The sequence below is a fragment of the Microtus ochrogaster genome, chromosome 4 (assembly GCF_000317375.1).
Source record: "Microtus ochrogaster isolate Prairie Vole_2 chromosome 4, MicOch1.0, whole genome shotgun sequence".
NCBI lineage: Eukaryota > Metazoa > Chordata > Mammalia > Rodentia > Cricetidae > Microtus > Microtus ochrogaster.
Window position 1 is genome coordinate 27,334,722 of NC_022011.1, and position 26,448 is coordinate 27,361,169.

Consider the following 26,448-nt stretch of genomic DNA (forward strand, 5'->3'; position numbering starts at 1 on the left):
GCCCCGCGCACCGCTCGTCCCCGACATTCCCGTCGCGGACCCCGACCCCGGGCCCGGGCCCGCCCCGCCGCACGGGGGCACGGCAGTCATCCTGGACGTGAGTATGCGCCGGACCCTCTGCCCAGCGCGGCTGGGTGCCAGTTCATACCCGGGACCCGAGTACCCTCTCCTCCATCCGCTCCCTTCACGTTCCCGCATCCCCTCATCCCTTAGCCGGGACCCTTCTCGGCGAGGAGACCCCAAGCGCAAGCCCCAACTCTCATTGCCGCTGAGGCGCCTATCCCCCAATCCAGACCGCACTATCCTCTCCATCCCCTCCCTCTACTTTCCCTCATTCCCACCTCTCCACGTCCCGTGGCTGGGACCCCTTCTTCCCACAGGGACACCGCTGTCCCCAGCCCTCAACTCCATCCGGACTGTGTGATCCTCGCCTCCATCCTTTTCATCCACTTCCTTGCATCCCCACATCCCATAGCCGGGACCCTCCTCCGAGTGGGGACCTCGAGCTCCCCCAGCCCCGCACCCGGACCAGGACCCTCTTCCTCCACGTTCCCGCTTCCACTCCTCTCCCGTCGCGGCTGGGGCGCCTGTCCCCACTGGAACTTCACGACCCTCTAAATCCCCTCCCTCCCATCTCATTCTTGCACCCCCGCATCCCATAACCCGGACCTTTAGGGCTGCCATAAATCTGGCTACTATTCCCCTCTTCTGGTCCTAATCAACCCTCTCACTTGAGTCCCTATGACTGGGACAAGAGCCCCTGGGCACTTACAGCCCCCTCCTCTCTATCCAGGATTCTTCCCTGCAGTGATAACTTCTAGACCGCACACAGAGCCCCTGAACCACCCCTTCGCTCTTCTCTGTTAAGGAAACTGAGCCCCCCTCCACCGCCCCGCTCTGTGCCACTTTGCGAGTGAAGCCCCCTCCCCACCTCCTCTTTCCATAAAATCAGGGCCATTGCCTGGACCCAGGGGCCATCCCCTCCTCTCCCCCCAGCTCCATCCTCATCCTGCCACCTTCCCCTTCCTGTACTTTCCTTTTGACTCTTGGACCCCAGACTCACTCCTCATCCCACCTAGCTCCTCAATGCACCAACGCCCCACCCCCTGCAGAGTGGGGGAGTCACAGGGGCTGGAGTGGGCTGGTGGCCCATGGAGGGGCTTGAGGTGGGTGGGACTGGTCTGAGGGTGGGGCTTTATATGTTATGAGATTCTAGGAGAGTAAATGCACGCTTGTGTGCTTGTGTGTGTGTGTGTGTGTGTGTGTGTGTGTGTGTGTGCCACATACCCCTACAAGTGTCAAGGGACTAGAAATCCTATCCCCTCTTTGCTTCCTTTTCTAGATCTCAGAACCCATAGGTGTGTCTGGGCAGGAGGGTTTCGAAGATGGGTGTCCTAGTGTGTCTGTGAACACATACACAAAGAGGTGCGTGCACACAGGAGGTGTGCACAGACACACACACCACATGCACACACAGAAGGATCCAGGCAGAGTCCAGAGTGGAGGTGATGGCTTGGCCCTCTTTCAGGGAAGCTGTGTCCAGCCTGTTCCTTTGCACTGGGACCCTCGCTGGCTACTGTGTGCTGCTGAGCCTCTATTTCTTTGTCTGTGAAATGGGGTACGCAGTAGGGGGGAGGGTGTCACTCATGCTGGTTCTAGGAGCCATTTTACATGGTGTCAGTTGAGGCCACATCACCTTAGTCATTTCTACACCCAGGCCTTTTGGGGTCTGGGCGTACCCAGATAGTTCCCAATTCTCTTGTCCTGTTGCTTGTGGGGTGCTGGTGACCAGAACCATCTATCCTTCAACTCAAAGAGATTCAAGCTGGTGGCATTTCCTTTCTGGCCTAGCAGATCCCCCTCAGACCTTCCTGAGTCTGGGAAAACCCAGAGAGAGTGTGTCGGGGTGGGTGGAGGGTGGGAACCTGGACACGCTGTGGGCTGAAGTTTCCTTCTGAATAAAGGGAGCCAATTCCTCCAGGATCCTGGGACCATCTCAGATCTTACAGTACTGAGATCTCAGCCACCACAGGGAGCTAGCTAAAAGGCAAGCCTGATTCAGGGGTCCAGGGTTGGACATCAGATCCCTTTTGTGAGTTGGGAGGTTTTAGCAGACACTCTGGTCTGTCAGGAACTGCTGGTTCACCTGCCTGGATTATGGCCTGGGCTGAGTGGCATTTGGAAGTGCCCTGTAATGATCAGAAACAGCTTCGTGACCCCCTGGTCCTAGCACCTGTCATCAAAGGACCTTGAGGTATCCAAATGTCAGGGAAGCCTGGAGTGACTTTGTCTCAAAGTACAGGTCCCAGGTTTGGACTGTTCCCTATCCCATCCTTGCTAATTGCAACCAGAACATTCCTGCCAGCCTCTCCCTCCCCATCTCCTAATGACGCCATACTTCCTGTGGGCTGATCTGTCACCAGGCTTCAAGAGCACCTCCTTCAGAAGGGACCCAAGCAAGCCAGAGCAAGGGGAGGTGGGTCCTGAAAAGCGAATGACGGGAAGCACGGAGCTCTCATGGGCTTCTGAGCATGGCTGGATGCAGCTGTGAGCTCAGCAATGGGGGAGTCGAGAGGAATGAGTGTGCGTACACCTGCAGAGATACACGTGGGTGTGCGTGAGCGTACAGCATGGATGTGTGTGCCTGTCAGCAACCGTGGGCAGGCTGGCAGCGCAGAGGGAGTGGCAGCTTCTGAAGTAGTGAGGGGAGGGCCCCTGCCTGCTGCAGTCTCTCTACCCTGGGTCCCAGCCTTGGGGTCTCCTGGGGAAGTTTGGGCTGCTCCTGGGAGAGGAATCTCAGCTGGGTCAAGAGGCTGCTGAGGGCATCCGCCCAGACTCAGCTTAGGAATGACTCCAAGTCTCTTCTCTGCAGATTTTCCGTCGTGCGGATAAAAATGGTGAGTTTCCCTCCAAGTGCTCTGCTGCCCACACTCCTCGCCCTGATGTCTCATGGGAAACAGGGGTGGGGACGTGGACGCCTATGAACCTGAAGGGGAAGAGCACAAAGAGTCCAGAGGCCAACTTCCTGTCACTATTCTGTTGCCTCGGTTTCCCCTTCTGTAAGCTGGAGCGGCAACAGCGGCCCTGTGTGCTGTCCTGAGCTTTGGGACAAGGTAGAGGAGATGTGGGTGACCTAAAGACACTTCAAGAGAACCAGAGAGCGGTGTGTTCATCCATGAAGTCCTCATGAGGCCCAGGGATCTTGCCCCTGAGGCCCTGGTTCCCTTCCCAAGTGGGCTTGAATTCAAGGTGGCTCAGGCTTTGTCCAGATCCTATGTCATTCCTGGGAGCCATTGTTGACTGCCGCACACGGTTGGTGGGGTGGGCTAGAATTCGCTGGGATATGAAAGGGCAGGGAAACAGGCCTGTCCTAGAGATGATTTGCATCCTCCCAGCCCTCTGGGTGAAGGACCACCTGCAGATATCACACAGGACACAGGGCTATAGGGGACCAAATGGCACTGAAGATGTGTTAGCTGTGTGTAGAGCCTACCACCCAGGCAGAGAGGCCTGCCCCTCTCCCTGGCCCACAACACAGGTCTCAGGAGTGTCAGCCTACAGCAGGCCCTAGACTGTATCCTCCTGACCCCCCACCACTCCCTTGTGGGGAACTCCCTGGTGAGTTCACTGTACCTAAAGCACAGCAGGTCCTCTGCCAATGTGTGCAAGACGCCTGCCCTGGTGAGGACACAGCTGTAGGTCTCTCACAGGCGCTCATGATAAGGACTAGCTTTGACTGTGGTGGACATGAGGTAGCCAATCCCCAGGGGAAGGCAAGAATGAGAGACCTGACTGGCAGCCCGGGGTATCAGGCCAGAAGACTGCATTGACAGCTGGCGGAGGGGTAAGGACCAGCCAGCATTTCCCGCCAGGGATGAAACTCAGGGCTCTTGCTATTTGAAAGGTCACTGCAGCAGGCTGGGCCCCTGCTCATTAGTAGAGCCACCTACAAACAGTCCTTCTTGAGTTGCTGGCAGAGGTGACAAAGCTCCGGGACAACTTGTCTTCTCTAATTGGACCAGAGGCCAAGTGGAGGATATTTTCCTCTTAATAGCGCATATGTGCTCATTAGGCTTGTGGCTACCACCCAAGGTAAATGTCAGAAGGCTCTGATCAGAGGATCTGCACATCCTGTCCTCCAGCTCCCTGTTCTCTCTGGGTACAGAAGACACTGAGGTATCAGCCATGATAAGCAGGTGGAAGCAGTCAGAGGCAAGCTGGGCCTGTTGTTGGTACACCCCATGCTGTGCCTGGGGCAGACATGACTAATCAATCACAGAACACATTCACTGAGTCTAGTCTTTTCCATGCAGCCCAGCTACTCTATGAAAAATGCAGCCACTGACTGCCTCCTCACCAAAAGGGTGGGGGATTCTGTTGGCACCTACCATGTGGCACAGGTCCTGCCCTAGGCTAGGTTGAGGTCTGAGCTCAGACTACTAATGCCTTGTGGAAGGACCCAATAGAGAGACTGCTCCCCCTCCCAGAACTAAGACCTGGGGCTGGGGTTGGGAGTGACCTCTATAGGAAGGCTAATGGTGTCAGGTTAGGCACAGTGCTTAAACAGTCTCTGAGTCAGGTGATTGCAGGAGATGCAGGTGAGACAGAGTCAGGTGATTGCCAGAGACGCAGGTTAAACAGAGTTAGGTGATTGCGCGAGATGCAGAAGGGAAGATTGTTTAGAAGAGAATATGCGAGGTGTTTGTCTGGTCCCCAGAAAACAACTTCTGTTGTCTCTGTTGGCCTCAGTCTGACAGCTAGGAGTTTGTCAGCTGAGGCAGTGGTTCCGGTATTGGGCTGTGGGGCCACCGTGTGCTCTTCCTGCTGAGACAGCAGCCGCTTCCTTGCCTGTCCACTGCAGATGACGGGAAGCTGTCCCTGGAGGAATTTCAGCTCTTCTTCGCAGATGGTGTCCTCAGTGAGAAGGAGCTGGAGGATCTCTTCCACACCATTGACTCAGACAACACCAAGTGAGGCCAGGCTACTGCGGGGCACCCTGGGGATGTATAGACACCTCCCTTCTCCATAATGACAGGGCTCTGCTTAAGGGCAAGAGGCCTGGAACTCCCCTGACTCACTAATCCAAAAGTCAGGCCCTTTTGGCCCTCGCTGCCAGGCTGAGGTGAAGGCGTGGGTCCTGTGTGTATGACTGAGACTAAGCTTGTCCTTTCTGAGCCGCCTTGGCCAAGCGGGGAGAGACCCTGGGCCTGATGCGGTACACACAGGATTGGTGGGCCATTGGCAGTGGCTCTGCTGTATCTCCATTCGGTCCTGATTCCAGTGCTCCCTAGAATCTGCTTTCTGAGGTCCTGTCTCCACGAATCCCCATCCCAAACCTTATGCATATGAATCGCAACTCTAGCTTAACCTCACTTCTGGCCATGGAGCAAATTGAACCTTTTCTGCAATCCAGTCATGACCTGGACCTGCAGCTCAGCCCCACAGGACACCTGGCCTCCAGAGCCAGCATAAGTGTACACTGCCCACACTCACGGGCCCGTCACCCTTCATCCCTCACCCATCTCTGTCCATTGCTCCTAAATTCTGCATGGGTAGGTCAGAGCCACCTGGTTACTTTCCTCTGCTGCACTGAGGTGATGAGGACTAAAGTTTCTGGGGGCAATAGAGCAGGTTGGATCACTTGGGGGGGGGCGCGGTTCCAAGACTATCGGTGATCTGGGCACAGGTTGACTACCAAGCCAGTTTGCAGGGGTCAGAGTAAAGTGGAATCAAGGAATCAAGACTGGAGACTTGACAGGATTTCTGGGGAAGCTGCTGACTCTCCCCCTCTCTCTTTCCATCATTTTCTTCCTCCCTCCCTCTACAGCCATGTGGACACCAAGGAACTGTGTGGTAAGTACCCGGACCTACAGCAACCCTGGTGTAGACAAGAATACCCAGAGGAGGGCAAAGCAGTGTGGACACCTAGATGGGGCTGGTGAGGGGACCCCAGAGAGAGAGAGGGATGGCATCCTCCGTGACCCCTGACCTTTGCAACCTCCTTCCCCAGATTACTTTGTGGACCACATGGGAGACTACGAGGATGTCCTGGCCTCCCTGGAGACCTTAAACCATTCAGTCCTGAAAGCCATGGGCTATACCAAGAAGGTCAGTGGGTGTGGGTAGCATTCTCAAGAAGCGAGGGCCTGCGTGCCAGGTGATTCCAGGTTGTGCTGAGTATTGTCATTCATGGGTGTCTGGATTCGTGGTGACGTACGCTGGCGAGGCTCCTTGAGGATCTCAGATAAACTACACAGTGAGAGGAGCACCTTGATAGATAGCTCGGTCCAGCGGGGTGTGCGTCAGAGTGCAAGGGCCTTTGCAGGGGCCAGGTCTGGTCCTGGTGTGGCTACCCAGTGAATGCAGGAATCCCCCAATGATCGGCTCCTTCAGGGGCAATTCAGACCTAGGGATATGGAAGTGGGGGTTTAGGTTTTATCTTTTGAACTTGACCCAGGCGTGCACTGGTGTCTCCCGAGTGGCTGACATGTGCAGTAGAGGAGGACTTAGCTGATCTGGTCAGTGAGGCAGCTGAGGAATTGGAGTCTCACTTTTGCTGCCTGGGAAGTGGGCGTGTCCATCTTCGGGACCTGACTGAAGGAAGTGGGTCCTCTAAACTGCCCAGGCAGGGCTGCTTAGCTAAGGCCGGCTCCCTCAGTTCCTCACCTGCAGCCCATGCCCCGCCTGCAGCGGACTGAGGGGCCAAATGTTGCTGAGTCTGCCCCTCACTACCACTTCACCCTCCTCCACCTCCACCCCCTGCTTATCCACACTGTCATGCTGGCCTTGCACTGTCCGGGCCTCTTGTTGCATGCAAATATTTTAAGACCTTGTGAGAGCCGCTCTTCAGGGGTGAGGGGGTGTTCATCATTGCCGTTTTTTCCGACAGCCCCAGTGTCCCACAGTGGCTGGAGCATTAGCAGGGTGTGCCAGGTAGGTGTGACAGCCTGTTTGGCTGTCACTGGACCTAAGAGGGAGGGGAAGATAGATTTTGTGCAGCAACCCACTCCTTGATCCTTCCCCTCCTGTCTAGGAGCAGAACCCTGTCCCAGTAGGGCTGTATTGAGGCTCTGCCTACGCTTGGATCGGAGTGATCGAACCTCACCATCCATGGGGGAGGGGAGCTGAACTCCTCCCAGGAGATTCAGCCCAGCCTTAACCATGGTACCACAGGGGCCTTGCGCATGTGGCCTCAGGTTGTCATGGTGGTTTCAGGTGATGCTGGAGCATCCTTGCAGGGCCTGAAATGGTAGCTGACTGTTTTCCTTTTCCTTCTTGGGTATCTCCTAGTTGGCCTGTTTGTAGAAAGGCAGCCTGTTGATGATCTTAAATACTTTCCTTGAGTGCTGGCTAGCTTCTGGGTCAGCTTGACACGCTGAGAGGAGGGGAATCTCAATTAAGAACCCACACATGTGTTTCTGAATTCATGACTGATGGGGGAGGGCCCAGCTCACTTTGGGTGGTGCCACCCCTGGGCTGGTGGTCTTGGATGCTCTAAGAAAGCAGGCTGAGCAAGCCATGGGGAGCAAGCCAGTAAGCAGCACCCTCCATGGCCTCCGCATCCGTTCTTGCCTTGGGTTTCTGCCCTGACATCTATCTGTGGACTGTGATGTGGACATGTACCCTTTCCTCCCCAGTTTGCTTTTGGCCATAATGTTTCATCACAGCAAAAGAAACCCTAAGACACCTTGTGACCCCTGATCGTAGCTGATGGCTTTGATTCTGTGATGCAGTAGCCTCTGTTATGGTTTACTGGGCTAGTCTCCTGCATGGTGACTAATGTGAGCTCCGCTGGCAACTCCGTTGCATGTGGCATCTTCCCCAGATCCTAACACATCCCAATGACGCCAAGCCCCAGCTTTCAAGTGCATCTCTCTGCTAATTGCAATATTAATGCCAAATCTTATTTTAGAACCCTCTTCAGTTCAGCCCGTGCAAAAATATGTTTCGCCTTCCCCTTTGTTCAGTCTTGTCTTGACTGATGGCGAGGAGTCTGCTCAAATGCCTGTGGGCTTTTTTTTTTTTATGAGCTGATGATTTTGTTCCCGCGATCGATGGGTGGATTCTATTTTTAGGTTCTGTCGTATTGAATAGTCGGTGCTCTGTGATAAACTCTCATCAGAGCGTCGTAATTTCATCATTGCTCACTCAGTCCTGTTACCTACTGAGTGTCTTCTCTCTGCACTGGGAGGTGAGGTGGGATGCTGGCCTGGGGAGCAAATCATGTGACTGGGGCATCTCCTCTATGATTCACCATCCCTGAGATGTACAGACGTGGTTTTTTTTTCTTCTATTCAAAATCAAAATGTATCAATAACTCTTGGGTCAAGGGACTAAAGAGGTCGGCTTTTGTCATCAATCTTATTTTATCACTTTATGGGTGAGGCGTTTTATCTGCATGTATGGACATCTATGCACCATGTGTGTGCCTGAAGCCCGCAGGAGCCAGAAGAGGGCACTGGATCCCCTGGAACCGGAGTCACAAATGGTTGTGAGCCACCATTTAGGTACTGGGAATCAAACCCCGGATCCTTGGCCAGAGCTCTGAGCCACTGAGCCATTTCTCCAGCCCCTGTAACAGGGAGTTTATAGCAAACCCTACTTATAGTCATTCCCTTTGGGGGGTTATTCACTGTAGTGTGTTCTTTAACCAACCTGGACGTGTTCACATTTATGATCAATTATATACTTATGGTTATTTTTAAAAGTCTAACCATTGTTTGACCAAGACAGATACTTCATGCAGAAAAGAACAATAAAATTTTTTTAGGTAGTTGTGATGTCAGGACTGTCATAGTCTTGGAGCCCTTCAGATACAGCCTCATTTCCTTCATGGTTTGTTTCCCCTCTCCCTCCCTCCTCCTTCCCTCCATCATTCCCTCCCTCCTTCCTTCCCTTCCTCCATCCTTCCCTCCTCCCCTTTATCTCTCCCCTCTCCCTCCATCCCTTCCTCCTGTCCCTCTCCTTCCATACCCTCTCCCTCTATTCCTCCCTCCCCTCTCTCTCCATCCTTCCATCCCTTCTCCCTCCATCCCCTCCCTCCGTTCCTCCTCCCCCTCCCTCCGTTCCTCCTCCCCCTCCCTCCGTTCCTCCTCCCCCTCCCTCCATCCTTCCATCCCTTCTCCCTCCCTCCATCCCTTCTTCCTCCATCCATCCCTCCACCCCTCCATCACTCCTCTTCCCCCTTCCTTCTTTTCTTTCACTTTGTTTGTTGACACAGGATCTTACTATATAAATCAGGCTGGCCTCTAACTGGCCACCCTCCTGCCTCAGCTTTCTTTGTTTGTTGACACAGGATCTTACTATATAAATTAGGCTGGCCTCTAACTGGCCACTCTCCTGCCTCAGCCTTCTCAGCACTGGAATTAGACGCATGTGCCACTTCCAACTGCTTCCTACGCTCTAAAAACGTTATATTTGACAGTGTTGTCTATTTTAATTAGCTGTTTCTCATAGGCAGCCCCAGATACTTACTTAATATGAGTGTTACATTGTCTAATTTATTTGTGCTTCTTCTTCTTATAATTCTTGCCCTCCATTGGCTTAGGTTCATTGTCACCTTGGTCTTTTTCCCCTTTGTGTGAATGCTTTGGTTAATATGAAATTCTGAAATCCAAAATACTGACCTTTGGTATTTCTGAGGCCACCACAGATGGTACCACACAGTGTCTTTGTCCCTAGGATTTTCCGAGCTGCCTCTCGCAATCCCTTTATTGTGATAAAGATGAGTGACGAGTGAGCTTCCTTCCCGCATCGTGTCCCTTCTGGACTCATCTTTTGGTTGCATGACCCTTTGTCTGATGATGGCCTCACAGGTGCCTGGGAGAGACATTTGGAGAGTGTGGGAGGTCAGACCTGAAAATAGATCTCCTGCCTTTGTTGGGAAATGCATGCAGCTGGAACACGCTCTTTAAAAACACAAAGCCTGTCTCTTCTGCACATTGCAACAGCTTTGGAGAAGTCAGAGAACGTGTGGGGGGGGGTGGAATTCGAGACAGGATCTCACCGTGTAGTCTTGGCTGTCCTGGAACTAGCTTCGTGGGTCAGGCTGGCCTTGAACTCACAAAGATCCACCTGCCTCTGCCTCCCTAATACTGGGATTAAAGGCGTGTGCCACCACCTCCAGGTAGTCTGTTATTGAACAAAGGACAGGAACTCTAAACAGGGCAGGAACCTGGAGACAGAAGCTGATACAGAGGCCATTTAGGAGTGCTGCTTGCTGCCTTGCTCTTCATAGCTTGCTCAACCTGCTTTCTTATGGAGCCCAGGACCACCAGCCCAGGGATGGGACCACCCACAATGGGCTGGGCCCTCCCCTATCCATCACTAATTAAGAAAATGTCCTGGGACTGGAGAGATGGCTCAGGGGGTAAGAGCACTGGCTGCTCTTCCAGAGGTCCCAGGTTCAATTCCCAGCACCCACATGGCACCACATAACTGTCTATAACTCGTGTTCCAGGGGATCTGAGACTCTCAGACAGACATGTAGGCAAAATACTAACATACAAAAAAAAAATACAAATAAATTTTAAAATTAAAAAAATTCCTTAAAAAAAAAGAAAAGAAGTTCTGTGCCAGCTCTCTTCGGCAACACCGCTGGCCATCTGCCGGTGCCAGCAGCAAGTGCCAGCGCTCAGTGCTTGATACCAGCTGAGATGGCTATGGAGGCTGAGGCAGGAAAAGCTCAGGTTCCAAGACAGATGGATCCTGAATTCAACCACATCTCAGTAGTTTCGACTGTCCTCCCTCCCACCACAGTTCAGAACATCACTCCATGACATCAGAAATAAGATAGGGTCTTATTTGTTTCTTCTCATCTTCTGTAAGTATTCATTTTTCATATGCAAATCAGGGCAGTCTTAAGAAGCAAAAGCTTTAGGTCTCCCCTTTGCTCACATTACCCTCACAATGTAATTCTCTGGACGGCAACCCAGGCAGTCTCCTGCCTCCTGGTCTCTCTCGGCGGTGTTGCGGAGGGGAGCTGGCACAGTGACGTTCATAACTGTCTTCCAGGGTGGTCATCCCTGGGAAGTGACCAGGGAACTTCTCCAAGTGAAGACTGGAATCCCACTCTGCGGGGAGGAGGCCATTCTGGAGAAGCCGGGCTCAGCTCTTTTGTAGTGTTGTTTCCTAATCCCTGAGAGGAATTAAATACGGCAGGAATAATATCACTTTCATAGTTCCTAAAAGGAATAGATATGTGTTGCCAGAATTTTGGGTTTTGTTTGTTTTTGAGAAAGCTTCTGTACTTTTGTGGGTAGAGGAGGGAGTTCTAATGGATTTGTAATGCTTTTATATGTTTCTAGATACTTTTCTTTGATCCTGTTGTTATAAAATAACCCCTTACCCTTTTAGGTCTTATGAGAGTAAAAAAAAAGAAAGAAAATGAAAAGAAAAGAAAATGCCCTTCAGGTTTGCCTGCAGCCAGATCTTATGAAGGCATTTTCTTAGTTGAGGTTTCCTCCCTTCAAATGACTCTAAACTCTCTGTGTAGACCAGGCTGGCCTCGAACTCACAGAGATCCGCCTTCCTCTGCCTCCCCAGTGCTGGGGTTACCTGCATGTGCCACCACCGTCCAGATGTTCTCTCTACTCTTAAGGAACAATAATCAGAACTGGAGGCTTACTGGTCTCAAGACTATGAACAAGAGGCCAGAGAGATGGCTCAGAGGTTACTAGTGCTGGTGGCTCTTCCAGAGGACCTGAGTTCAGTTCCTGCTCACAACTCCTGACTCCAGCTTCTTCTTCTGGCCTCCACAGGCACCTGAGCACACATAAAAATAAAAAGAAACCTTAAAAAGAATATGAACAAGTTAATATAGCGATATACACCTATCACTCTAGCTGCTCTCCAGGCTGTGGCAGGAGAATTGTTACAAGTTCCAAGCCAACCAGAGACCCTGTCTCCAAAAGAAATATGAAGAGTCTAAACCTCTTGATACTCAGCTGACTTGCTTTTTATGACAGCTGTGACCCTGTCACCAAGCTTAGCAAGGCTCACAGCAGCCTCAGCGCCAGCCCCACGGATGAAATAACAGCCTGGCGCACACTGCGTCCTCAGCCTCCTTATCTCTACTCGTGTTTTCTCATTTAAGCTCTAGCGCCCAGGCGGTGTGGCAGCCAGCCTTGTCTGCCTGATCGAGTGTGATTGCAGGACCTCTCTGCACCAGCTTCTGCCTGCAAAGCCTTTGCTGCGCTGATGGGGTGCAGCATCTTGTTTAACCAGCTCCGGAATGGTGTCTGCACCCGGGAGACTGTGGCTGTCTTTTTTCATTATGAATGTTCCATCCAGGCTGGCGGCTCTCATGATCCTTTGTTCTTCCTCCGTTTCATTCTCTCTTCATCTCTTTTATGCTCTTCTTTTTGATGGTCTGCTCTGCTTCATTGATTGTGACTTAGAAGATAAAATTCTCCATTTTCATCTTATTAGTGGCTTCTGAAGCCAGGTGTGGTGGTGAAGGTATTTAATCCCAGCTCTCAAGAGGCAGAAGCAGGTGGATCTCTGTGAGTTCAAGCCCAGCCTGTTCTACAAAGCTGTTCCAGGACAGCCAGGATTACACTGTGAGATCCTGTCTCAAAACACACACACACACACACACACACACACACACACACACACACACACACACACACACACACCCCGAGAGAGAGAGAGAGAGAGACTCACATACACCAAAAAGAAAGAAAGAGAAAAGAAAGGAAATTCTCAATCCTATTTTTATTCTTAGGTCATTAAAAACATTTCCTGTTGACTTTGGGGATGAAGGAATTCTGAAATGGGAGGATGTCATCTGAATTGTCTGACTTAATCTGATCATCGAGACAGCTCAGCTCTTTTCAAGGGAATTACTACCAAACCTAAATGACCTGAGTTCAATCCCAAGGACCCACATGGTGAAGAGCAAGAGCAGACTTCCACAGGTTGTCCTCTGACCTCCATACACGCATCATGGCACGCACGCGCACACACACACACACACACACCAATAAATAAATAAGTGAACCATTAGTGGCTAATGTTTTTCTTTTTTACCTCAGAAGCCATTGCTCACACAGCTTCCTTCTTGGGGGATCTCTTTCTGTGGCTCAAGTCTGCACGGATAATAGCTCTCACCTGGCAAATCAAAAGCTCTGCAGGGCTCTGGGCAGCTCCCACCGATCTGCAAATGGTTTGCCACAGGGTGCAGGCATACAACCCTCTGGCTTTTCGCTGAGGAGCTTCACCTCTTGGCTGGGCAGAAAAGGGTCATGTCTCCATTGCTTCCCTCACCCCAGAAGGTGGCCTGGCTTTGGAATTCGCATTTTCTTCATTTGCTGACTGCCTTGTCGGTTTCTGGTCTGAATGTTGTGACCCCAAGTCCCACTCCTGTCCTGCTTAGAACCTTCCTAGCAGCCTTTTTCTGGGGGGCTATTAATTTAACTTTAAACCATGGTATGTCATCTCGGTCATTTGGAGGTAATCAATTGTCCATTGCTCTCCAGTCCATGGGTGGCGTCAGGTTGTTAGAAAGACAGCCAGGAGCTGCCTGCACCTCAGGGTAGGGGCTAGGATGTCTTCTCCACTGGGGTCTGCCCACAGTGGCACCAAGCCAGGCCTCAGGACAGAATGTCTATCTTCGTGTGTTCTCCTCTGCGCCACCTCCCATGCCTTGTTCCTCAGGCTCTCTGTCTTCCAGCCATGTTTCCCAATGTGTAATTATTGCTAATTAATTCTCAGTCAGAGTGATGGATAGTTTAATTTGCTTTCCTTGAGAGCCTTGTTCCCCCATCCTTCCCCCCCCCCCCCCGCTTTGCCAGGGACTGGGCAGAGTGCCAGTGTACAGGGGGAGGGGCCACTCCAGAGAGTAGGGTGGCGATTGAGGTCCAGCACCTCTCCCCTACCCACCCTCCCCAGCGGTGGTTACCTCTGCACCACTGTTGACCCTAAGAAGCTACGCTTCTCCCGTCTTCTCTGCAACCTTCTGCAGAGGCAGGCATCTCAACGAGGGATGCCAGTATTGTCGTCTTGCCAGAGGAGAGGTTCTGCTGCACAGTGCACACCGCACAGCATCCGCCTCTCTTCAAAGCTCGCTGCGCCTCATCATGTGTGCCTTCCCACCTCTCCGCATCCCCTACTCTTATGCCCCCACCTCTGAGCACAGGGCTCAGAGGATTTCTATGGGGGCCAGCAGTGATTCTCTTCCATTAGTAGTCTGAAGAGCAACATGAAGACTCGGGGAGACAAAGAGTTCTTGTAGAAGGAGGGAGGGAGCAGAGTCCACGAGGCCATCTTTCCTGGTACTTTCTCTCTACTGCAACAACAGAAATGCTACTCGGTGATGGCTGGTATTTTTACCATCATTAGGTCATCACCACCATTAGCATTAGCATCATGAACACCTCCACCATTCTTTTTTTTTTTTTTTTTTTTTTTTGGTTTTTCGAGACAGGGTTTCTCTGTAGCTTTGGTGCCCGTCCCGGAACTAGCTCTGTAGACCAGGCTGGCCTCGAACCCCCATAGATCCGCCTGCCTCTGCCTCCCGAGTGCTGGGATTAAAGGCATGCGCCACCACCGCCCGGCCTCACCTCCACCATTCTTAACACCATCACTGCTACCAGCATCATCACCACCCCTATCACCATCGTCTCCATTGCTGTCATCACCATCCATCATCATCACCATCATCACCGCCACCAACACCTCCATGACCGTCTGCACCATCAACATTGCCAACACTGGCTCACCAACGCCATCGCCAACATTGTTATCACTGTCACCACTGCTGCCACCTTTGTCACAGCAGCTGATGTTCACACACATCAGTCATGTGATGGACACCGTGCCCCACATCTTATACTCCTCTGGTCCCTGACGGCTGGGCCTGGAGAGGTGATCCCAGTGAAGCCAGAGGTCCCGCTTCGGCCTCTAAGTCTGGGGCCCTGCTTTGTGGGCTCTGCAGCCCCTAAGATGCGGGAGGCAGTGCAGGCCATCACAAAGCAGGGTCACTAGCCCAAGGTGTCCCCAGTCCCTGTGCCAGCCCACATCCAAGTTCTCTCCCAATGCCCCAGGTGTACGAAGGTGGGAGCAATGTGGACCAGTTTGTGACCCGCTTCCTTCTGAAGGAGACAGCCAATCAGATCCAGTCGCTGCTCAGCTCCGTGGAAAGTGCTGTGGAAGCCATTGATGAACAGACCAGCCAGATACGGTACGTCAGTGGGACGTAAGGGGGTGCTCCTGGCAGCCTGACCCTTAGTGTACCTCAAATCTCGGTGACCTTGGCCAGGTGACTGCACCTCCCTTGCCCTCCTCCAGTTTCTCCAACTGCAGTGTGAGGACACACTTAGGACCTCATACCTGAGTCGTGAGACTTATACAGGACAGAACACACTCAGGAGAACGGCTGTTACGAGCCCTGCACTCCTGGGACCCATAGATTCTGCCACGGTTCTTGTTCCCACAACATCGACCTGCTGCCCTGTCTACTTCTAAACATGGGAAACCAGTTTGGGAAGTGGTGTCTGGCTTCAGGATGGGGACACAAGTGCCACATGCCAGAATGGAGCATCCAGAGGGATGCGTGTTCTTTCCAGGCGTCCTAGGATCCCCAAGGGCTCCCACCTTTGTTACCTGGGGAGCTGTAGAGATGGAGGAAGCTACTGAGGGCAGGGTAGGGACCAAACTAATGCTGAAGGAGGTCCTGGAGAGGGACGGAGTTCGGGGTGTTGCTCTTTTGGTCTCTGGGTACATAGGTGAGCACCCGAGGGTTTCTCATGGGCACTGTGGGTGCTGTGTGTCTGGCTCCTGGACTGGGAGGCTTCAATCTGTCCAGCTAAGCAGGGCCTGCTCATCTTCGAGCCCACCCGCATGCTGCCGATAGCTGGCTGAGCAAACTCTCGTGTGCTCAGAGCAGTAGAGAGGAAATGGGACCCACACACAGGTGGGCAGCTGCCAGGGGACCCATACCCCTGGGCTCTACAGCCTCTGCTTTATCTGTGTACAACTGCAGGGTGCCTGGCAGAGAGGCACAGTGTGACCGGGATGTTCTTTTGCCATGGGGGTGGGGTTTGAGTGATGTCACTTGGTTGGTAAGGACATCAATCAGATCAGGTTGTGAGGGGCTGGTTCTTCATGACACCGTGGCCAAACGTGTTGACTGTCGGCACTTGAAAGTCAGTTCCTTACTCTGTCCACGTGGGCAGCCTTGCGCTCCCAAGTCCCCAGGGTCAGCAGCCACCTTCCTGGGGACAGACAACTTTCCCTGTATTGATTTATTATTATCAGCTTAATCAAACTTCCCCCTTTTTCTCCTGCTGTAGATAAGATAGCAGCCTTGGGCAATTTCCCTGGCTGCCTTCCTACGCTGCTCTGCTGCTCCATGGCTCCAACCACTGTTCCGCTTGCTCGCCTGCCCCCACCTGGGAGGGGATAACTCTGGGATGTCTGTGGAAGGAGTGGGTGGTGTGTCTTGATGGGAAATCTGTTCCATGCCCACAGACACCTCAAACTGCCCCACATCTAAACACTTTTGGCTCCAGGCCCTGAGTTCCCTGGCGCTACCCTGTGTCCCCACCCTGGAGCAGCCCCAGGGGTGCTGTGTTCCCGGAGAAGCTTATACAGACCCTGCTGCTTGAGGGGCCTCCCACTCAGCTCTTCATGGTCTAAGGGACACACTGAGTTTGTTACTGGTTTGTAAAGATGTTGTAATTGACAGCTCAAAGCCTCCGCCAGCTTTGTCTCGCTAGGGGAGCTGAGCCTGCTTCTTCAACACAGGAGAAAGACTTGTTAAACTTTTCAGGGGTCACAGGAGACACATTCAAACTGTACTAAAGGGTTCAGGTGTGTGGGGTGTTAGCCACATGCCCGTTGACTATATGTCGGTAGTCGGTTTTGCAAGCCCATCTTCGTGCATCAGGAATTAACTGTTCACCCCGCATTTTCGGATACCCTGCTGGGTACCTGTTGCTGTGCTAGGGGTGGAGGGTACAGGGGAAGGGGACATGGGGACAAGAGATGGAATCTGGCTCTGGCCAGGCTCAAAGTATTTTCTTGCCACCTTGTTGGAAGCAGGCTGTCTCTCTGGCCAAAACCCAGGTCTTCCTCCAGAAGTCACTCCACAGCATAGTGGCCTCCACTGAGGCATCGAGGAAGGAGACACTGTGTGTCTCCAGCCTGGGGTTGACCTATACTGACGGGAAGCTATGAGATCAGCCAGATAGGTTCCTTACCCCAGCCGAGGAAATGAGCCAATGGGGCACAGGACTTGGCCTCTAGAATCTTGGCATGGAGTTATGCCCCAGGTGACCACATGGCCTTGGTCAAGTCACCTCCCTCGGGGGGTCTTGTTTCCTCCTCTGTGAAAATGAAGGCCACCCTGACCGTCCTGCAGACATGGGCCCACAGAGCAGGTCTGTGCACATTTCAGGACACAGTCAGTACTTCCTAAGTGCACAGGGAAGGTCGCAGAGGTGGCTGTGGCCCTACCGTTGCCCTCACGAACACTTCGTTTCTTCTGTACACACTGCAGACAGGAGCACTGCAAACCCAGCCACGGCGTCACCAAGAGCCACTATGGAGGCCCCAGTCCTCCCTATATTGCCAACCACAAGCTGGCAGCCCCGGAGCCAGGGAGAAGCCTGCCTGTGGGTGAGAGAGCATCGTTGGTGGTCACTACCCTCCAAGGGGACCCAAGGAATCTGCACTAGGGCGTACCCTGGGCTTGGGGCTCTGCCCCCTTAGGATGGCCCTGCCTACCAGCAGGATCTCTTTCTTTCTTTCTCAGCCACAGGGGAGCCAAAGGAGGAAGGGCTGGAGGGCCAGATAAGCCGGTTGGCAGAGCTGATTGGGAGACTGGAGAGCAAGGTAGGCTCCCCACCCCATCCACATAAGAGCTGTGGAGAGGCTGAGGTCAGGACAGAGGCACCCTGGTGGGTTGGAGGTTGAAGAGAGCTGGACTGGGGCCACGGTCCTGACGACGGGAGGGCAAGCAGCATTTTAGGTACAGAGAGCAATTGGTAGGATCCTGGGCTGTGGACATAGCCAAGAGAGCCGGCTCCAATACTGGAGGCCAAAAGCCGGTGTGAATGAGAGCCCGCGATGGTTCAGGGCAGGTTCCCAACAGAACACAGCCAGCCAGCACAACACAGTCCAGAGATGTGGAGCTGTGCAGCCTCCACAGAGACATTCCCAGGGCCAGTGTGTAACTTGCAGGACTCCCAAAGGGGCTTGCAGATGGGTAGGCTCTGGTGTTCCTCTGTTCGAGCTGAGTTTCTGCTGCTTGGCTTTGAGTGGGTGGCTTACTCCCCTCTCTGAAGCCCGAGATTCCTGCTCGGATGACAGCAGAGACACTCAGGACCTCACTCAGTGTTCCTCACCAAGGTGCAGGTGGCTCAGGTCAGCGTCTGCTTTCCGGGTTAGCCTCTAGCCTTAGCCATGCTATCGCTGCTAATCATCCTTCCCCAACTTTCCCACGCATGTGCACAGGGCTCCCACGCAATGCCTACACCGAGTGACAGGTGTCTCAGAGACCTGGGATCACGGTGACATTTCTTCTTTTTTTCTGTATTTCTTTTGCAAGGAGCTCTGGTACTTAGCTGGGTTGGGGGGGGGGGGGCTTTGTTCCGAGGGACTCATGAGCGTGAAGCAAGGGCCTTGTCACTGGGAAGCAGTCTGACTGGAGAAAAAAGGCTGTTGGTGGTGGCTCAGCTGCAGGGCTGTGGTGGAAGTGGGGGTCACCCTCCCACACCTCTTTTAAGCCTGCTGCCCTGCCCAGGGTGAGAGCAGCGTGGTGGGGACCTTGTGCCCGGTTGTCATAACAACTCAGTGGGGGCCCCAGGAGGGAGGCTTTTTGAAGCTTATTTTTAGTACCCCGTCGCCCTAACAACCAGGCTTGCTGGTAACCAGGAGCACCTAGGCGTCCTGGAGATGGGGCGGGGTCCACCAAGGTCTTTGATTGGCCTAAGACACTAGTATGGGTACATTCAAGCCAGCTCCGGGCTGGGCCCCCAGCTGACCAAGCAACGTCTCCAACTGTGCATGGAGGACAAGGAGGATGGAGATGCTGGGTGGCAGGTCAGGGTACTGCTGGGCTCACCATCTGACTCTTGAGAGGCCAAAGGGCCCCCAGTGGGGCCCCAGCCACCCAAGAGCTGCCCGTGTGCCTGTTCAGTGACAGATGCAAGCTTGAACCCGTGAACACATCTTCCCTACTGGGCACTTTCTTGAGATGTGTGGGCAAGGGTCAGTGGAGGCTGGAGGTGTGATTCCGGGGGAAGGCCCTCGTTCAGACGTTTGAGAACTCCGATCCGCCTGCCACCGCTGTTGTCTTTAATAGTGCATGCGCCTCTTGCATGCTTGTGTGTGTGCTGGTTGGCACCTCCTGTCTTCAGACAGGCACACAGGCTGCAATTATGGGGTAACCACATTGAAGGAAAAATGGATTTCTGCAGGTGGGGTTGAGACACGGGTTTAAAACCCAGGCCCTAATGCAAACCCATCTGGGGACCGTTTAGAGTCCCAGGGTTCTGTTCTGTGACAGCCATGACTGAACTTCAGTGTCTGCTTGGCTCTGTCTTGGGCCCCAGGTACTGGTGACCCACAGAGCCTGCATGGCTTCTGCATTCCCGAATCACACAGCGGGCAGCAGCTGGCTCAGGGAGGCTGGAAAATGGGGTCACTGCTAGGGGTGAGGTAAGCAAGTTATAGATCTTAGGGCTTTTATGAAATCCTGGTTTAAAAAAAAAAAAAGGAAGAACCAATATCTTGATTTTGGGCCGGCCCCCTGAGTGCCTGTTACTAAGATTGCCCTGCCCCACCCCACACACCCCAAGTTTCTTGAGAGTCCATCTTGATCTCTGAGCCTCCCAGTGCTTCAGAAGCCTGGGCCCCAGGCCTTCTCTGCCATTTCCCCAACTCTCTGGCTTCAGGGTCCCCCTTGAAGCTGCTCTAAGGCTCGGCTGTGGGAGCCACACTTGTAGCCTGGGAGATCTCAGAATCCCTGGCACACTGGGACAGGGGCTGTAACCCTGGGGGTCCCAGATACCCTGTGCCCTAGGTGGGGCCTTGGGAGACTCCCTGGAAGTGGCCTGAGTCACAGGCCCCACTGTGCTTTGTTCTAGACCCTCTGGTTTGACCTGCAGCAGCGCCTCTCTGATGAAGAAGGAACGGACATGGTAAGGCCCTCTCCGCCCTTCTTCTGACTTCTTCCTTCAACCCTCTGAAGAGTGTTGGAGCTCCATGTCTCTGGCCACCCTTCTCTGCCCTCTCCTCCCCAAGGGGCATGGTGAGCCGAGGCTCCAGGACTCTGATATAAAAAAACACCTGGGCTGGAGCAGGGCAAGTATCTGGGCCACTCTGTCATCAGACTGAAGGCAGCCTGCTGGTCACCAGCTGTGCCTCTGGAAGGGGCTCCCTGCAGCATTCCTATTGCCCTGTTTGTGGGGGCCCCTTGGGGACTATACCCATTTGTCCCCATCTTCCTTTAACTGATTTGCACATGTAAGAATAAAATAGGGTTTTATTTGACCCTATTGTCCTGACCTCTCAGAAGCAAGGTCCGGGCTGCTGGCATTTCAACTATGCCCACGTGGCTGGGGAAGGGCCTGGCACAATGCTCATTCCCACTTTGGCCCGCAGCACCTGCAGCTGGTCCGGCAAGAAATGGCTGTGTGCCCTGAGCAGCTGAGCGAGTTCTTGGACTCCTTGAGACAGTACCTCCGTGGCACCGCTGGAGAAAGAAATTGTTTCCAGTAAGTGACAAGGCTCTCTGTAGAGCTTTTTTTTTTTTTGGTGGTGGGGGGTGACCAGGGCCTCTGGCTGGCAGCGACCCTGCAGAGCCAGCCCTCCTAGGGGTGGCACGTGACAGGGAAGTTAAGAAAGGAGGCCCAGCCCCATTGCAGCTGTAGGTGGTGGGTGAATTAGTTCTCCCCAAGGCCCGGGCTCACGCACCTGTCAAGCAGACAGTGTTTCAGGAGAGTGAATAGAGTAACGTGCTGCGTTGAGGCCGTCCTGGTTCATGTTCCACTCACCCAGCGTGACCACTGTTACTCACACCATACAACACAGCCTAACTCAAGTCAGGAGCTGCTAGGTTATGGGGAGAAACTGAGCCTCCAGGAGGGGTGTCTTCCAGAATGCAGGTCGCTGGCCCCCACCCACTCCTGTCCTGCCAAATCTGGGTAGTTCAGCAAGGTGAAGCAGATGACTGTGGCCACCAGTGAGGGGTCTGTACATAGCCAGTACTGAGAGAGAGGGTGATGATGGTTTGGCTGGACAAAGTGATGGGGGAATAGCCTAAGGAGGGGTGTCAGAGGCTGTGTGTTGGTGTTATCAGGACCCATGTTGGTCCTGCCTTCTGTGTGAAGATAGGCTGGGGGCTGCAGGGAGATGTCACATACTCAGACGAGGAGAGCCCTTCTTTGGCTGATGGCAGAGGGGACAGAGGGAGAGATGGAGAGAGGGTAGGCAGGAGATGGCTGATGAAGCCCACGTGGGGGAGGATGCTCTCATTGTGGGCCATGGTGCTGTGCCAGGTGGCCTTGTGGCTGCCCCTGGAGGCTTGGCATCATTGAGGTCAGGAAAATAGCGCTTGCAAGCAGACAATGCTGCACTATCTCCCAGGATATCCCTGGTGTCTCCAGCTCCACTGCCCTGTGGAGAACAAATGGGGAGGGCGGAGGCTGAGACAGTGGCATGCGTCTGTGGGGGCAGCCACTACCAGCCACACATGTGCATGTCATTTCCCTGCAGCGTCGCTGCGGTGAGGATGGCAGACGGCCTCACCTTCGTCATCTACGAGTTCTGGGAGACAGAGGAGGAGTGGAAGAGGTTGGTACGGCGCTGTCCCTACCCCATAACCTGGGGGTGGGCCGGGGTAAGATGGGACTGGCTGGCTCTAGGCTCCTGTCCGGAGAGGAGAGAGTGGGGAGGATGGTGAGGAACCTGGAGTCTAGTTGCAGAGGCTTTTCCATCCGGGGAAGCTTCCTTTCCTGGTGAGCTTCTGCCTTTCACTCAGAGGCAGCAGGGTTTCTAGTGGGACCCCTGACCCAGGGTCTTGATATGGCACCATGCATGGAAAGCTCTGCTCTAAGGCCACCCCTGCCACTCAGCACCTGCCTGCATCATTGAGTGCTGGGTCCTGGGCCTTGCATTCAGTAGCGCTGCTGAGGGCTGTGGGGCTGAGCACAGGGATACTGCGCAAGTTCAGAACACAGCCCAGGCACTTCGCTGACCTCCCCAGTTGGAGACACAGCACTGTGTTTGCAGGTTTCCAGTTCCCCACGTACAACCCCAACATAGAGGGGTCGCTTTGGCCCCTGTTCTTCCCCACAGTGAGGTGCTGCAGGGAGGAGTGGGCACACAGGGCAGGTGGGCTGGACACCGGTGCTCAAGCCTCCAGGGGCAGTGTTGCTGGCATCTGCGCAGGATTAAGTCCTTCCCCCGACACTGCAGCTAATCAGGAGGGGACAGGTCGGGGCTAGAGGTCTGATCTTGTTCCCCTGGGCAGTCTAGAACCAAAGGCCTTCCCGAATGGATGCTCACAAGGTCACAGCCCCGCCCCCAGACAGCAGGACTGGGCCTGGGCCTGCACCTAAAGTTCCCCTCACCCCTTCTCAGAGACATACCCCCGGACTAATCGTGCTCCTGGCTTGCAGGCACCTACAGAGTCCTGTGTGCAAGGCCTTCCGACACGTCAAGGTTGACACCCTGAGCCAGCCTGAGGCACTCTCTCAGATCTCTGTGCCAGGTAGCGGGCCAGGGGCAAAACGGCCCCTGGGGTGGGGCACCCCATATCTCTAGGCAGCACCAGCCGCTATGAAGGGTCCCAGACCTACAGGGGCTTCTTGCTCACTCATGACCAGGAATCTTGATCCAGATGCATGTTCCCGACCCAAGACCTGGTGGATAGAGAGAGACAGGCGAGGCCAGGGCACCACTGGGCACACGTGGGGACTCACGTGAGAAGCTCAGGAAGTATGTCTGCCTAGAGAGAACCTAGGCCCTCCCACCCCTCACCCCAGACCTGAGTGAGCAGCACAGGTTTGCAAAGCCTGGCCTGGAACTCTGCCCAAGGCCTCCCCTCCCCGTTCTGCCTGCTCCTGCCCACAGCCACCCCAGCCTCCATGGAAGGGGCCTTAATCTCCACAAGCCCAGCCACTGACCGCTATTTCTCTCTCCTGTTTCCAGCTGCCTGGTGCACTTCGGGCCGAGACTGACCCCTCCAGAGGCCCTGTTAAGAAGCCTAGTGCCCCCCTCCCCCACTTCTTGTAATACCCCTTTTCTAGAGACTTTGGTACACAGCTGTCTTTTCAATACACTAATAAAAAGGATGTGTACTTACCCCTGCTATGACATGGAGGAGGCCCCTCCCCTGGCATCCACACCTGACTCGACTTGGCAGAGCGTATTGCTGGGATACTGGTGAGGACAAGGTTAGCAGGGATGGCTTCCCAGGCCAGCCTCTGACCAACAGCTTCCCACCCCAGCCTGCCTCTGGCCTCCCTGACTCCTCATGGCTGAGGCCCAGCTGGACCCACCTCAGATGGACGGGCCTCGTTCTCGACTTCCCTCCTCCTTGATGGCCCTCTACCTAGTAGGAGCTGTGACCCTGTAGTACCCAATGTAGGCTCTGGTAGAGCCCAGGTCCCCAGCACCATGCTAGGCCCACAGCCACCAAATAAAGTCTGGTTAGGAACAGTGTGTGTCATGCCTCTGTCCCTTTCCTAGCTGACGGCAACCGGAGGAGGGAGATAGTTGGGGGTGCCATCGTGGGCACCACAGAGCCAGGGTGGCTCCTAGCCAGCTCTCCCTGGGCCTCCATGTTCCTAGCTGTCAGTGGAGCAATGCCACGGGAAAGGTTATTGTAACAAGTGAGTTTGGCGACTCCTGCCTGGGCCACCTCAAGTGTAGCAGCCCGCAGGAAGCATAGTGGGACTGGCGGGGGGTCATTCGCAGTTTGGCAGCACAGGCACTGACAGAAGTCAGCAAAGGCGGGCCAGGCACGGAGCCCCAGCCCAGGCCATGGGGGACAACACAATTGCATGTGACAACTTATATCGGGGGTGACCAAAAAGAGGCTATGGAGAGTGGCTGACCTTCAATGCCACCCTCCATAGATGGGTCTGCAGCCTAAACCCAAGACTTTTGGTAACCAGAAGTGTCACTAACACACTGGGTCATAGAACCGGCCTCCTGGGAACCTGGGGCAGAAGCCATCGCGTGCCATGTGACTGTCACTGCTCTCCTGTCAGGGACTCTAGCATAGATTCGGCCCTTGCAACACTGCTTGGAAGACCAGTTCCTGTACATTCCACCCTGCTTCTCCTAGTCAGCAGGAAGACTGTCACAGAAGCCTTGACCACCAAGGAACACAGCAGGTCTCCCTCTGATCAGGAAAGATTGGGAGGGGGAGGGGGGCAACACTCCATCTCTGCTGGTGAGAGAGGCTAGACCACAACTGTGCTCCTCCCACCCCTGCTGCCTCCCTGGGTGCAGAACGACCTCAAGGTAGATGCCAGCCATTCACAATGCCTCCTAGGGAGAGTGAAGCAGATTCAGATCCCAACTTCCGTCCCTAACCGGACTATCCCACACCAGCCTCGGAGAATCAGGGGTCTCATCCAGAATGTGGGCAGCAAAGCCACCCAGTGATGGGTCAGGAATCACCTGGCTCCGCATGGGGAAGGCTCCAGCCGGCACCATCAGCCCGAGTAAATATCACTCTACTGGCCCAAGGCTGCTCTTTCCCAATCATAAGCCAGGAGACTGGTGCTTTGGGGTGTAGCTGAGGAGCCCCACTTAGCAGAGCACGTCACACCTCCGTTCACCCACACTTTGCCCAAATTCTCCTCCAAAGTGCAGCACAGCCGAGTGGTGGACTTCAAGATCATCAGTGTTGGAACGGGTGGGCAGAGGCTCTGAGGGGACGTCCCCCTACCAGGTTCTCCAGCTTCCACGTCATTTACACAGGTACAGAATCGAGCACCTGACAGGCACCACCACCGACTGTGCTCACTCATACCCACATCCCGGTGTGTCCAGAAGGAGACACAGGCACAGAGAGGGAAGGGTTCTCACCCAGGTCACACAACATGGTAGTACCATAAGAAAATACAAGCACAGAGCCCACTACCCACAGTCCTGTGCCTGGCACTACGCCACACCACACAGCAGTAGAGTCTGGGGAGAACGGCTCTGGAGTCCTGCTAAGATCAGTGCCCACTTCCACAAATAGTTCATGACCATGTGACCCAGTGATGCTACTCTTAGATATACACAGAAGGCACTCACATGGGCTGGGAGGATGCTCAGGGGGTAGAGCATTTGCAATGCAAGCATGAGGACCTGAGTTCAAATCCCCAGCACCCATGTAAAAAGTATGGCTATGAACTCATGTAACCTCAAGCATTGCGGAAGTGGGGGTTTGGTTCAGATGTGAAGAACTCACTGGCCAGCCTAGCTGACACGGTGAGGGAGCCTGTCTCAGGAAGTAAGGGAAAGACAGAAAGAAAGAAGACAACGCTCTGCTCTGCTCTGCCTTCCAAGTGCACACACTTTTCCTCAGACGCCACATTAGTATAGTTCTGAACATATGAAAGCTTAATAATCTTTAACAGTTTATAATAAAAATAACAATTTCTGAATTGAAACTCATTTCATGAATACAGTCCATCAGGAGTTCAGAAACTATTTTCCTGGTCCTTACATAGGACACCATATAGAGTATAACAGTTTCTGGCATGACTCAGTTTACCAAAATAGCTACAGTTTAACAAAGTAGCAAAAACAAGGAAGTTAGACATACATTCTTAAATCAATCTCTGTTAGCCTGAACAGACCTTAGGTAAGGAGAGACCTTTCGCCATACAGCTTAGGTCACTGCATCAAATCTGCTGCATCAAATATAGAAATACCTTAGTCTCTAGTTTTTAATGTTTGGTGCTCATAGCTGTGGCCCTAATTTTAACCTTTTATTTATCTATTTATCAAAATCACATATTAATAAAGTCATTATAATATCTTATAAATGTCCCAGAGCCTTATAGAATTAAATATTTTTAAAAGCTGTTTCTTAGAAATATCTACTTTTTAATTTACATTTTCTGGAAAAGTCCAAAATGTCTTTTTAAAGTTTAAAATCTCACAACTGCATGCTCCTTAAAAAAAAACGTACCTTTTTAATTCAAGAGTAAGAAACTGAGCACAACCACAATCTGCACAAGGCAGAAGCAAACTTCACCAGTGCAAACAATTCAATGTTCTTAAAACCACTCGGGTGACTTTTATGTTACAAAGTTTGACTGCCGGCAAGATTCCTTCTTGTATATGAATGCATGAAGATGCAGCTTTAATACTTCATTAAACAAACACTGTGTTGTTGTTGTTGGTTTTTTTTTTTTTGTTTTGTTTTTTGTTTTTTGTTTTTTCAAGACAGGGTTTCTCTGTGGCTTTAGAGCCTGTCCTGGAACTAGCTCT

The 26,448-nt window shown here is 53.3% G+C and overlaps 1 protein-coding gene across 1 annotated transcript in view; it reads left to right on the plus strand.

Moving 5' to 3' along the window:
• The window catches only part of Necab2 (N-terminal EF-hand calcium binding protein 2), a 24,822-nt gene extending 1,153 nt beyond the window's left edge, over positions 1-23,669 (plus strand). Inside the window, exons 3-15 of the mRNA XM_005345856.2 lie at positions 1-97; positions 2,873-2,897; positions 4,862-4,970; positions 5,828-5,853; positions 6,011-6,108; positions 15,048-15,184; positions 17,504-17,622; positions 17,759-17,838; positions 20,094-20,147; positions 20,611-20,723; positions 21,724-21,801; positions 22,629-22,720; positions 23,161-23,669. Of these exons, the coding sequence (XP_005345913.1) occupies positions 1-97; positions 2,873-2,897; positions 4,862-4,970; positions 5,828-5,853; positions 6,011-6,108; positions 15,048-15,184; positions 17,504-17,622; positions 17,759-17,838; positions 20,094-20,147; positions 20,611-20,723; positions 21,724-21,801; positions 22,629-22,720; positions 23,161-23,189 (1,057 nt within the window). The 3' untranslated portion in view covers positions 23,190-23,669. The remainder of the gene's footprint in view (positions 98-2,872; positions 2,898-4,861; positions 4,971-5,827; positions 5,854-6,010; positions 6,109-15,047; positions 15,185-17,503; positions 17,623-17,758; positions 17,839-20,093; positions 20,148-20,610; positions 20,724-21,723; positions 21,802-22,628; positions 22,721-23,160) is intronic.
• Positions 23,670-26,448: the final 2,779 nt, after the last annotated feature.